Genomic DNA, 14070 nt, shown 5'->3' with positions numbered 1-14070 from the left:
AGCATATTTGGTATTGGAGTAATCCAAAAGTAATTGAAAGTAATCGAGTTAAAGTAACCCTACCCAACCCTGTTTGTTTTAATGGTTGTCATATTTCTTTCTTCCTTTAGCATTCCTGAAAACCCTGGACTCAGCAAAAAATACAGTAATAAAAATACTGTATTGTAACACTGACTTGCAAAATCTTTGCAAAGCAAACAAGATACTAAACTAAGGAAAGGCATTGTTGGAAGTAGTTCACCCTATCAACATTTTCAGGAAGCCATGACGCAAACCGATAGCAAACCAACATTTCATACACCTACCAATAGCAGGGAGGAATCTAAGATACCGAGTTGCGCGGCAAAAGTTTGAATTTTGCATTTTTGGACACGGAAACTTATCATTTGTCAATGTCTTATAGTAGGCAAAATGCCACACTGAAAGTCCCAAAAAACACTAAAAAAGTCGTTTACATTTTCTAATTAGCGGTTATATTATTTTTCTTTTCTAGAACGTGGATCCCTAAACTTCTAGACATTAGCTTTGCCAGTAAATAATATCATCTCAATAATGACTTGTTGTGCATTTTATCAGCAAATTCACAAAAAAAATGTGTGATGTAAATAATACAAAAGAGGCATTGATTAGAGCTTTAATTTCAATATGTACAACTAAGTCATTCAAGCACAGCTGATTGGTATACAATTTCTACATTGCGACTTTGTTCCAGCCAGAAAGTGCTAACTGCAGCTTCACCACCCAAAGTCAGTGAGAACACACAAAAACCTGATCAATTGACACATTCTAATTGTCCGGAAAGCTTCCAAGTGTTCAGCGGGAAAACCTACGAGCATCACTTTGAAAACTAATACAAGTGATATTTCTTTTCCTGTTCATTTTCTTCCATAACCTCTTCTGTATTCATTTTGAATTTAAATTTACTCAATAAACCCTTTTTTTTTCAAGAATGTTGATACAAACAGATCTTGATAAGGATGATCATATGTCATTGGTAGCTTATACTCCAAGCAAAACCGCTGCATCCTCTGCATGGGTTCAGGGGCTCACTTCAAGGGCGAACCCTTCATGGGAATCATGACCCGGGATTCCATGTGCTGAATGAGAGGCACTGAGGAGAGAAAACAGACGAGTGCCGGGTGGACACGATGAAGGGCGGTGTCAAGGTAGGTATTACAAAATGTAATGTCAGTGTCTGAAACTCATGACAAAAAGTTACCGGACACCAGGGCAGACAACTCTGAAATTAAAATTAAGTTTATTATAAATCTACTTATAACATTCATTGCATGTATATGACATCGCTGTTTTCCATCTACCATCAGTATGTACCTGTATTTACTCATCTTCATGCAATGTTTGTGTTGCGTGGTCTGCTACAAGCCATGTGAACTCCTCTTTCCACGATGCTTTTAATGTACGTCATCAATTTTGTTAGCTTCTTTTGAATATTTCATTTGGGGCAGAGGTTTTGGCTTGATTCCTAACCACTTATCCATTTTTCGTGTTTTCTCTATGTGTCTACTTTGGAAAATGATATGCAAATGCACGACCTTATAACGCTCGGGAAAGTCCGGAAGTTAATCTGCCGAGTATGCAAATTGACAAACGAACTGAAATTTCCAAACCGAACTAATTCGAATTTGGAATAAAGCAAACGTTTGATTTGGAGAAAAAAAAAAAGAAAAAGTAGAGATTTTTTTTTTCCTTGAAAAGTTGTCGGCCACCCAGGCGGAGACGTTTTGTAAGTTGTGCGCCCGACGTAAAAGATGCACGCCCCGGGCGTCCGGGCAGACGTCATTTCAGACACTGGTAATATTATGTATATTTTTTAATAAAGTCCCTGGATTAGGTGTCAACCTTTTCGAAGCCGAGAGCTCATTTTTGTTACCGATTAGTGCAAAGGGCAACCAGTTAATGTAATGTTATCACATTGGTACAGCTTTATACGAGCACCTTTAAACACGAAAACCTTGGCATAAGAGTTATTTGCAACAAAAATTTTGCTGGCTACCCAATGGAAAACCAAGGTCACGAACATTCCCAGAGGCTACCACTAGAGACCGCTTACTGCCAGGATCAGCTCATCCAGTTTGCGCATGCAAACTACTACAGGCAAAAAATAAATTATGCTTTAAATTTCTTTTGTGAACCTTCATTTAAAGTTACTGTAACTTTAAGTTTTTGTGTACTGTAAGTTCTTACATATCTTCAACAGTCTCTTGATATCATACTTGTCAACCTCCGCCAATTGCTCCCCTTATTAATGATTGCAAGTCCTAGTCATAACATGCACCCCCTCTGCCCCCTTTCATTGATTTCTGGGCCTCATAATAAACACAATTTACTCAATTTTTTATGTGTGATTTCTATTTTAATGTGTTTTATTGCTATTTAGGGTTCACACGGATGCTTATGGGAGGATGGAAGCAGTCCAATTAATCTATAATCATTTTATATCAAAGAATGTGTCCATTACACGGGAAATTCGAGCTACGAGCACGATCCTGGAATGAATTAGGCTCGTGGAGACCGGTACCATTGTACTATAGTATTACTATGTTATTACTTTTGGTGAGGACGTCGTAGGGCATCACCCCAAAATATACGCAGAGACAGAATTATGGCAGAAAGGGAACGTCCTTTATTCAGCAACATTCAGGCCTCGTTCGAAACTCGTCCGAGAGATGCTGGCTTTTATACAGTGTTCAAAAACATCATGTGATGTTTTTCTCTGAATCGAAAGTGTTCGTTCTCGGAATCAAAAGTGGTTTTTTTTCCGGCCTCGGCTCGCTTAGTCAACAACTTGTGATTTTTTGTATCTACATTATCTCATAACATCCTCCCACCGTCAGCTCGAAGGCCGCTGACTTACAGTTAATCGACAACATTATCAGGTTGTTAAGTATTAGTAGCCAGTTCCACATAAAGTTTTAGGGAAAATCACAACGACCATTTTTAGAATCAGTCCACAGGCTACTTAAGTGTTTTAAGGGACTACCTGGTGCCTGCAGACCCCACATTGGTAACCCCTGCCCTACTGTGACCCACCTGTATAATAGACGACCTCGTCCCAGCCTTCTCGCTGCCAGGCTGCGTTTCGAGTATCTTCCCTGGATTGAAGATCTTTGTAGGCTAGAGGAAAAACATTGAAAATTAAAGGGACAGTGTGTATTATTTAACCACACAATGTCGCTAGGTTGTGTCGAGCAACTCAAAACGAGTGTTAAAATCACAAGGAAGAACACAAACTCCGGAAACAAAAAATGACCAAACCGAAGCCTTTCGTGAGATTTTGGGTTCTCAAAATTCTCAACCATTGAGTATTTTAAAGAAAATAGGTTAATATGAACACAATGGCCAAATGAGGCCCACAAAGCCTTAAAATGTATGAGCATCACGGAATAAATTGTTCAAGTCTGCTTTGACCAAAGACTACATTTCCCACAATGCCTGTCAACTACGATACCCGCGACCTGATGGCTTAGCGGCACTACACTGCCGTGTTTTCATTTTAATGCCCACGAGTGGCATTGAGAAATTATCCCAAAATATCCCAAAAGATTTTGAAACATTTAAATAATAACATATGTGTGTAAGTAATTTTAATTAAATTCCATTTTAATATTAGTGACATGATACTTTATTCATCCCCGTAGGGAAATTCACACTTCCAGCAGTATCCTTGTGTTGAAAAAATAAAATAAAAGATATAGAATACAAAAATAACCAATATAACGTGTTAATAAACAGCATTTAAATAGTGTTACGAAAAATACACACTAATAAAAATAGGGTAAGATGCAAATGTGGGGTTGGGGTTTAATGTGGGCTTTTACTCCCCTGGGTGGAGTTAAACAGCCTCATAATAAGAATAAGTAATAAATTGTGAATTATTTTACAGAAAGCAGTAGTTACACCTACAGGGATCAGAATGGAGATTTTCATTTTCAGCTGAAATAGCCAGCGTCCAGGAATAAACCAGGGCGGAGTACCCCCCCCCCCCCCACACCCACCCACCGACACCCCCCCCCCCCCCAAAAAAACCTGGGTTTTAGGGAATTTACTTGTCCAAAACCATGCTTATATTTATCATTTAAGTAACATTTTTAGAAGATTAAAATAATTTGCCCACATAACTGATTTTTTTGTAAATACTGCAAGATAAGTTCAAATGCAGTTCAGTCCCTGCAGCTTGTGCGACAATGCGGCCAATTTTTCTAACGGCCGCCAGGGTGCGCCAGAGCAATAAAGGAAAGAGTGAGACAGTCGGATTTTGAATTTGTTTGCTACGCAAGAGAAAAAGTGAAAAAGTCGGAATGCCTTTGGGGTTCAAAAACAGCGGAAATCCGCGGATCCGCGGAAAATTCTGATCCCTGCACCTATAAAATGCATCAGGCCATTTGAGGGCCGCTATTACGCTGATGTGGCCCTAGTTGAAAATGTATTGCATACCCCTGCACCGGAATGTGCGAAATAACACACACTGTCCCTCTTTAAAGGAACTGCGATATAATCAAAACCTCAAAGTTGCCTGGCCCTCACCCCACAAGTGGTGAACCTGGTACAAGCTTCCGATCTGGGAGAAAAAACCTCCCACGGCCTCCTGGTTCTGCTGGCGGATGTCGATGGCGCGTGCCCTGGAGGGAAAGAAGAACACGGCAGTCGCAAGATGCAACACGGGATTGCCTTCCGCTCTATGAGTTTGAGTCGTTTGCGGACGGATGCCTGGTCCGATGTGACGGCCATCGAACCCTGCTGATGCTCACAAGGTTTTGATTCCAATGACGTAAATGTCCATTTGCAGATTGGGTGGGCGAATAAATGCTCATGGGCCACAAGCATGTTTCTTGGCATTAGCTACTCTTAAGATATTTAATAGATCAGTTTTAAGTATTTTCTCCAAACAAAAAAAGTGGAACACAGGGGTCACCAACGGAGCCTGGTAATAACGTAATAATGCCATAGTAATAACATAGTTTGGAAATGATCGGTGGCTATTTTCGAAATACCAAAACGATGCTCTGGGTCGTTGTTGTTTACTCACAAGCAATGTTCCCTCTAATTTTCCACAGGTCTGAGCGTTTACACAAAGTCAGTGAGCAACTCTTGAAAGAACAGTGAGCAACAGCAATCCCAAGTGTGGCAACTAAGTCATTATCAAACATGTCCAAAACTTGACATCACGCAACATTTTGCTGAGTTTCCGGCAACGCAAAAAATGTTTGCATTATTAATGTATTATTGCAAAGGTTGTATGGCCTACAAACGTTAAAAACTCTTGCACAAGATTTCAATTTCTTTTTTTTCCTGGTATCTTTTGTCGAATACTAACATTTTGGGGGCTTATTTAGTCGGTTGCACGATACACAACTGTATTTAATCACATTTATGAGTGGAAGTACAATGTTGGCAACAAGATTGACTTGGTATAATTGGAAATTATTTGAATGCAACACAAACTTTTTCTTCTTTTTCCCTGTTTTTTTCTATTTTTTTCTAATTCCTTTAAAAAAATCTCATTTAGTTTATTTTTTCCTAGCTGTTACTTTTTTCCTTTGTTTTCTTTCTTTTGTTTTTTTCTGGCTTTTTTTAGATTTTTTCATTCTTTTCTCTCTTCCTTTTGATTCTTTTTTTTCTCAGCTTTTCACTACTTTTTCATTTTGGTATTTTTTTTTCTCTTTTGTTTTATTTCCCCCCTTCCTTTAAGTCATTCTGTGCATAATTATACATAATATTTGGTCAAATAGGGATGAAAGAAGCAAAAACAACCTGAAGAGCTGTTTGGGACCCGAAAGAGTCGGTTCCTTTTAGTGAGCCGAGCCGAAGAAGCCGGTTCTCGAAAAACTCTACTGACTTTACTGATTTTTGTGAGCTGGCTAGATTTTCTTGTGGGCGGAAAAGCTCTGAGTAGTGCGCAATTCCGCACACGTGCAGCTTAGAGGGAACATTGCACTGGATAGATTTTCTTGTGCGCTGAGAATGTGCGGGCAGTGCGCGATTACAGCTTAGAGGGAACATTGCTCACAAGTATGATTTTCAACTGACGTGATTGGTGTCTTTAAATACATTATCAATTCAGGGGTTGCTCGACAGTGGGCGGTGCTGCCAATAGTGGGATTGGTGGCCCGGGTGCTACCAGGGCCCTAGAGAGTTGGTTGGCTTAGGAGGATGGAAGGTGATGCTGCCCTATTGGCAGGGCCGTTTCTAGCCATTTGGGCGCCCTAAGCACAAATGCTTTATGGTGCCCCCCTGCACCACCACCACCATCACAAAGAAATAAATACATTTGAATTTCTCAGGGCAATTTGTTGTTTATCTACATTACACTGTCAACAAACGCGAGAATTAAATAAGTAATTTTCTTTTGGATTAATAAGGTGATGACGGTTTGATTTGTTGTCTTGGTAAACTATCGTTTTAACATGCTTTGTATGAGATGTGTTAATAATTCAGTGCTGTTAAAATAATATTTGACACAGACAACAAATTAATTCGTACTCACCGTATCGATCCAAAACTTTCACTGACAGCCTGACACTGATAGCGAAAGCAAGCCTCCCAGTGACACTTTCCACTAACTGCCCAACACTATTGTCCACTAAGTTTGAGCCTTTGTTTAAAAAAAAAAAAAGTGATTACCAAACTGTTGGGTCTTTTTTTTTTAACAATTTTGTTGTATTCAGGCGTTTTACTTTGTGATAAATACTTAATTAAACCACAATTAAACTCAGTTCTGTTCCTGGTGCGTCTTTTTTTTTTTAATATGCACCCTTGTTTTGGGATTAAAGGCGGGGGCGTGAGACTCGCATCTAATAGGCCAGTGCGCCATATGAGCAGACAAAAAAAAAATCAAACCAAGGAGAGTGCGCCTTTTAAAACAGTGCACCAAATGGGTATTGAAATACGATACAAAAATGAGCTTTTTTATCTTAACATTGACTACAGGCAAGCGACACATAGGCTTGATCTCGTTTCTTTCTTTTCTCCGCTCCAGATTCTTGTTGGCGTTTTGAGGCCATGTTCGCACAGGTGTTCACAAAATTGCGAATGAGGCATGATAAAACATACCACCGGGAGGGAATTGGGGCACAATGAGACTGCAGATAGGCCGGGGCACAAAGCAGATTCACCCCTTTTCTCTGTAATTTTGGTTAATGCTGCTTTTATATTGTTTAACCATTTTAGCGCATGTTATTAACACTTTTGGCAGCACGGCGGGGCAGTGGTTAGCGCGTATGCGGCACAGTTCTGAGGTCATGAGATCGAACCTTCCGGTGTGGAGTTTGAATGTTCTCCCCGTGCTTGCGTGGGTTTCCTCCGGGCACTCCAGTTTCCTCCCACATTCCAGAAACATGCATATCAGGTGAATTTTGTGAAAATAGTCCCAAGGTATGAATGAGCGAGCGAATTGTCTGTCTCTGTGTGCCCTGCGACTGGCTGGCAACCAGTTCAGGGTGTCCCCTGCCCACTGCCCGAGGGTAGCTGGAATGGGCTCCAGCACCCCCGCGACCCTACTGAGGATAAGCGATACAGATAATGGATGGATGGATATCAACACTTTTAACACTTTACACTTAATGTGCGATTGCGGGGCTACGGCCCCGCCTGTTGGGACCCTACGCTATTGTTAATATGGGATTTTTGCATGGTAAGCACACCAACACCTACCATTATTTGGGAGAATAATCCCTGTAAGATTACTCAGATGATAGATAATGGTGTTTGAATCTGCTGAAGGGAAATGATCTGGCAAACCGGGGGAAGACCACATGCTTGCTTGCCTGACCCACCACCCCAACTCCTGCCCATATTCTTCTGCGCTTCGTTTTTCAGAATGCTGAGTTAATGAGGATGGAGTCGGGTAATACAGTACGACATATACTATTCACCTCTGCGGATTTCCTGACTACTTGAATCAGCTAGGAGTGGAATATACACTGGAATGGCCAAAGTCTTATGAAGAGTTATACTGAAGAGCACGAACACACGCACATACAAAACACACACACACACCAAAAAGGGGCAATGATGCTATGAGGACTGGTCTTGGATCAGATACACTATAATTTATCAGTACCATTTAACAAGGCACATATTTAAGTGGAGGCAGCACGGCGGCGCAGTGGTTAGCGCGTGTGCGGCACAGTTCTGAGGTCATGAGATGGAACCTCCTGTGTGGAGTTTGCATGTTCTCCCCATGCTTGCGTGGGTTTCCTCCCACGTTCCAAAAACATGCATGTCAGGTTAATTGGCCGGTCCAAATTGTCCCTAGGTGTGAATGAGTGAGCGAATTGTCTGTCCCCGTGTGCCCTGCGACTGGCTGGCAACCAATTCAGGGTGTCCCCTGACCATTCCCCGAAGATAGCTGGGATGGGCTCCAGCACCCCCGTGAACCAAATGAGGATAAGTGGTGCAGATAATGGATGGATGGATAATGGATATTTAAGTGGTTGACTTTGAAGATTTAGATCATACTTCAAATAATTACAGCCGTGTGATAACATAATAATAGCATAACATATTAATGACACGAGTTATTTTAAAAAATGGTTAGACTTAAGATCGTCAGTAACAGAAAAAAGCTCTCAGTTTCAAAAACATTGGTGACCCCTGGTCTAACATTTGATATTTTTCTCCAATCTGCTATGGCTCATGAGCACCTGAGTTTGCCCACCACTGCACAACAACAATTAATGCTTGTTTGAAATAGGTCAATCACATCACAATTAAGCGACGTCCATGCTATTTGTTTCATTTTTTTAAGGTCATGCAAAAATGGTGACGCTGTCAAAAATACCGTCGACTCAAACATCTGCTCCTGTCTGCAAAGGCAATACAGAAAGCACCAAATCATCACACAATGGCAAGTGGACGAGATGTCACCGAGAAGGGAAAACGGGGGTTTCGACTCACCAGTAGTTGCCCCACTCGATCATGGTGCCAGGCTGCAAGGAAACAATTTCCATTGTCAAGTGATGTGTGAGAGAAAGTGAGATGAAAGGTGTGACAGGCGTTACCCTGAGTTGGTAGGATCGCAGCTCGTAGATGTTGGGCCCGGGACGGGGGACCGGCTCGTTCCAGAAACTGAACTCCAAGAGGAGCTGGTTCCTTCGAGACAGTAGCATCTTTCCGCGTTCCTTCCGGTACTCGGAAAACATCTGGCGACACATAAACACACAACCAAAAGGTCACAAAATACGTTAAAGGCCTTAATCGAAAGCTTAGAGGTCCGTGCAGCTGAAAATATCGAGCAGGAGAGGAACGAGCAACTGTAACACTGGCAGTAGCCAAAAGGGGGCGCCTTGCCTTATTCTGCCGGAGCTTGCTCATGACTTCAGTCAGGGCGGGGTAACCTCCTCGATATCGCCACAAGTGCACTGCAACACACCAAACCGAAAACCTTAGCAAATTCTGAATTCTGTCACTCCTTCCACTAATTATTTGCAACTGTTTTCCTATATTGTGTAGTTTGATGATATGGAATTTTGAATGTCAAGTCACATTTATTTATATAGCCCTTAATCACAAAAATGTCTCAAAGGACTGCACAGGATTACAATTACACCATTACCTGATCTTAAACCAACATGCGGGCAAGGAAAAACTCAACCTCAGCGTGAGGAAAAAAGAAACCTTGAGAAGGGGCCTCACAAGTGGTAATCCCTCTTCCAGGATCACAAGGGTGGAATAGATTTAGCATTGCAGTTTGAATATTCATTTTTTGGGGTCAAAACAATAACCCAACAATTCTGAGCCTAAATTAAAAAAAATAATTGAATAGAACATGGAGCAGTCAACAGTCTTGTGTCTGTATTCCAATTTGGCATAAAGATTGGTCTACCACTCCCACCTTGACCCCCAAGAGGAAGTGTTGAGCAAAACAAATTCATATTCTCTTCATAAAAGTAGGCTGAAGGTCATACAGTGATACCTCGATATTCTCAAGTGTTCTTTATTTTCCTCATGTTAAGGTTTTTGATTTTTTTCCTTGCCTTCATGTGTGTTTTAGATCAGGGGATGCGGTCATAATGGTATGCAGTTTGCAATAATCTTTGGTCTGTGCAGCCCTTTGAGACTCCTTGCGTTAAAGGGCTATACAAATAAACACGACTTGACTTGACTCGGTACTTGAACAATGGGTCGGTAATTGACCAATTTTAGAGTATTGTTTGCTTCTGTATTTAAACGAATTATCGGAACTTAAACCTAAACATGTTGCCGAGAGTGATGAGCGACCATCTTGGCTACTCGACCCCGGTCTGGTAAGCATCATTTTTAAAGAGATTCTCAGTCCGAATATACGTCTTAAGAATTCTTGTTATATTGTCACCTTTTTTTGCTGAGAGAGCGAGAGCGAGAGCGATAGATAGATAGATAGATAGATAGATACTTTATTCATCCCCGAAGGGAAATTCACATTTCCAGCAGCATCCCTGAGCTGAGAACAATACAATAATAAAGCAAGGATCCAAAGAAAGTTAGTGATAGCGGGAAGGAAAAGAGGACAGCCTATACCTGGTTGTCAAATGAGTGAGCTAGTATGTACTGTATATCAGTTCCAAGTCAGCATCTGACCTGCCTGGTCCTGTTCTCCGTACCACGTGTTCCATGTTCCGACAAGCTCACACGGGTATTCTGGGTCGGCGTGTATGGAAGGCAACACGCCCTCACTGAAACACACGTACACATAGTGAAAAGTGCAAGGAACAGATTCTTAAAAGCACATTACCATAGTTGGTTGTAGTCATCCAGGCACTCAGGCTTGACGTTGTGAACTGCAAAAATAAGGACGCAAAAAGGTTTTGACCGGCATCTCCTGAGGAACGATGAGACGCAGAGCGCCACTCACACTGGATCTTGTACAGATTGTTGTCTTCCTTCTTCGCCAATAAGTGCGAGTGGGCGTCCTTGCGTGGGTCCACTTTCCTTACGAAGAGAGACTTGAACCAGCTGTCCTGCAGACCTGATGAACTCCTGGCACACGGAACAGTATATAACAACACTATGCAAGACACTTCCAATTCTATACACATAAAACCTGGACTATAGTCTTGCGAAAAAAAACTTAGTTGTCAGGTGACAAAATTCGCCCTGTGCTGTCTCATTTGGATGCGGGGATTATAATTCATGCGTTTGTTACCTCCCGTCTCGATTACTGTAATGCCCTATTCTCCGGTCTCCAGAAGTCCAAAATCAAGAGCCTTCAGCTGGTACAAAATGCTGCAGTGAGGCTTTTTAACCAAGACAAATAAGTTTGATCAGATTACCCCGATTTTAGCTAACCTGCATTGGCTCCCTGTTAGCTTAAGATTTGATTTTAAGGTTCTGTTGGTAGTGTACAATTTCATGCATGGACTTGCTTCCGCATATCTTTCATTTAATTTCCCCCTATGTTCCGGTCCGGAGCCTTCACTCTGAAAATGCTGGTCTACTAGTTATCCCAAGAGCCAAGAAAAGATCTGCGGGTTCGAGAGCATTCTCCATTCGGGTCCCGGTGCTGTGGAATGCTCTTCCCCCTGAGATTCGATCTGCAACCTCAGTGGAAATGTTTAAATCTAACCTTAAAACACACTTCTATTCTATAGCAAATGAATAACCTATATTTTATGTTGACAATATATGTGGAGTATTTGCCCTCATGTAGGTTTTAGATCAGGGGATGGTGTCATAATAGTCTGTGGTTTGCAATAATCTGTGGTCTGTATAGCCCTTTGAGACTCTGTGATTAAGGGCTATACAAATAAACTTGACTTGACTTGATTGATGAAGCTCATAAAGCAGCATTGGGGCTAACGTGTTCCCTTTGTAACGCGTTCCTGGAACGCAATTACTTTTAATGAGTGTCATAATGCATTATTAATTACATTATGTGACTCAACTGTCATTACAACACATTGCGTTATTCCGGTACTTATTAAAAGCAGGTTACATACGATGATGGCCTCTATTAGTTAACTGTTGATCCTTTGCTAACGATTTAACATATAACCTTCATCCCACCAGCAATGTTTAATAAGGTTGGGATTAGTACAACTGTATACAGTTACGCTGACGCAGTCCCAAGCGGAGACTATGAGAATGCTAAATGTCTACTCATGGAAATATTTTCCCTACCACAAATACTTGCATCCAAGTCGCATTCACGATTATAATTTAAAATAATGAAATCAGGGGTTCAGTTTTATGTGTATATGTGGTTTTGTGTCACCAGTAGTGAATGATGGGCAGCGTGTGGGGGTAGCGGCATATCGTATAGAGGTACCATGAAATGAATGAGGCAAATGTGAGCACGGAATTTATGGGAAAAGTGTGCTGCATTTTAGTCTTTTTTTTTGTAAACCTAATATTGCAATACACCATGCCTGATCAAACAAGAAAACGTCTTGGAAAGTACCTATGAATGGATAAGGATTTCTTAAAGTGTTGTGAAAGCCAGAGACAAAATGGATATGGAGTGTCTCAGCTAAGTGTTCTTTTGTAAACTATTAAGATTGAACAAGCCAAGAAATAAGAAGGTTTCACTGCTTCCACAGGTTTGTGTACACATTTTGTTATATTTATTTTATCATGTGGGTATTTCAAAACAGTTTTAGGGGGTCGGTTTCAATGAGAGTTTATATGGTAATTTGTAACTAGACAGATAGTTTCGGAGTAAAGCGCTAATTTCGGGTGTCAGTAATCGGAGGGTAACAGAACTACTTATAAAATGAAATAATTGCTAACTATATCTAATTTCCTATATTCAGTAATCCCAACGCTACTTATTAGTTCACACTAAGCCACACGCAATTCTTGTAAACAAGTAAATCACATGACGCCTAAAAACAATGCGTGCACTATTTCTACAAGTCGGAAATATAGTTAAGATATATTCACGCATTGACCTTGATTTAACTTAAATTATTTCACAAAGTTTGTAGCACAGTCCGCAAAACAGCCAAAGAATAATAAAAACAACTTCTCGGTGACGTCATAGGAATGCGTCTTGGGTAACGATGGACGTAAAGTTAGCTTTAGCTAAAGGTAGCTAGTCTTAGCTTAGCCAGTTAGCAGACTGCAGGAGTTTGACATTGATGCATCGCACAGCAAAATAATCCATAAATTGAGTCAGTGAAACGTTTTTTAGATGTAAATTTGGGGTTACCTGACTGTAACATGAAGCTGTCTGCTCGTGGCGAAACTTGGCTGTGAAAGTTGGACTCTCGTGAGCCACTTCGGGACTATGTGAAGGATTCGCGCCGCCATCTTGCTTCAGGCGATCAGACGGAAGCCTACGAGGACCATGTATTCTCCTATGGCAATTAAGTGTAAAAATTGTTATATAAATTGTAGTTACGTCGACAACGTGCCACTTTTGTTTCCCCCAATTCATTTTACTTTTCCTTTCCTTTACCACTCCTTTCTAGGTGGAGTGAAGAGGTCTTGTGAAAGGATAGTGGGATTGTGGACGCGTTCTTAATGATGGGCTGGGCACCCGTATGATGCGGCAGGGGTAAACCAGTGAAAGCTGTCGGGCCCTGCTGTTGAACAAAAGAGTGCCTAACTTGTTTGGGTGTTTGGGCAATTGGGTTGGCCATCGTCCAAACATTTTTGTGTGTGTTTTTTTGCTATTTTTTTCCCTTTTATTTTCTTTGTTATTGTATGTGTTGTCTTGCTGTCAGTCACCCCTCTCGAGGGATATGACCAAGGTAGATAGATTGATAGATTTTACTTCAATGGTACAATATAACTCAACAAGGTACTGTCCACTGAAGCCTACCTGACTACCAGCTCAGTAGCCTAGATGGTAGTGTGCCGGCTTTGAGACTGGGAGGTCGCTGGTTCGCGCCTCGACCGAGACATACCTAATTGGTATAATGGCGGCGCCCTCTGGCTGCGGCTGCACCGACTCACTACAACGGGTCAGGTGTATCGACATTTCGTTCTGTGTACATTGTTACAAAGAATGAAAATACAAAGGAAATTATTATTATTATACATGTACCCCCATGGCAATAAAGTTACAAATTAGTTATGAAAATCAATTTACCATATGTCGACATTGTGTCATCTTTACACCTATTCCAA

At 41.2% G+C, this 14070-nt stretch overlaps 1 protein-coding gene across 1 annotated transcript; it reads right to left on the bottom strand.

The window, feature by feature from the left end:
* Positions 1 to 949: 949 nt before the first annotated feature.
* On the bottom strand, positions 950 to 13300 carry LOC148349066 (protein NipSnap homolog 2-like). The gene is made up of 10 exons (XM_088320888.1): positions 13148 to 13300; positions 10853 to 10977; positions 10733 to 10778; positions 10579 to 10673; positions 9310 to 9380; positions 9021 to 9161; positions 8917 to 8948; positions 4546 to 4640; positions 3052 to 3135; positions 950 to 1111 (listed from the first exon to the last, which is right to left on the bottom strand). Exons 1-10 carry the CDS (start codon positions 13246 to 13248, stop codon positions 1047 to 1049), a joined length of 855 nt encoding a protein of 284 aa, XP_088177014.1. The 5' UTR covers positions 13249 to 13300; the 3' UTR covers positions 950 to 1046.
* Between the last annotated feature and the right edge of the window lie 770 nt (positions 13301 to 14070).

Source organism: Urocampus carinirostris, chromosome 17, assembly GCF_059441175.1.
Source record: "Urocampus carinirostris isolate Australia breed hairy pipefish chromosome 17, RoL_Ucar_1.0, whole genome shotgun sequence".
Taxonomy (NCBI): Eukaryota; Metazoa; Chordata; class Actinopteri; order Syngnathiformes; family Syngnathidae; genus Urocampus; species Urocampus carinirostris.
The sequence above is the reverse complement of the archived record's forward strand: the minus strand, read 5'-3'. Positions and strand labels throughout refer to the sequence as shown.

Bases quoted from the DNA above. Each gene is read 5' to 3' on its own strand.
- LOC148349066 (XM_088320888.1), bottom strand. From the start codon at position 13,248: ATGGCGGCGCGAATCCTTCACATAGTCCCGAAGTGGCTCACGAGAGTC. The intron at 3,136-4,545 runs GTGAGGGCCAGG...TTTTTCCTCTAG, and splicing joins CCAGGTTCACCACTTGTGGG to CCTACAAAGATCTTCAATCC. The intron at 1,112-3,051 runs GTGGGTCACAGT...TTCTCTCCTCAG, and splicing joins CGAGGTCGTCTATTATACAG to TGCCTCTCATTCAGCACATG.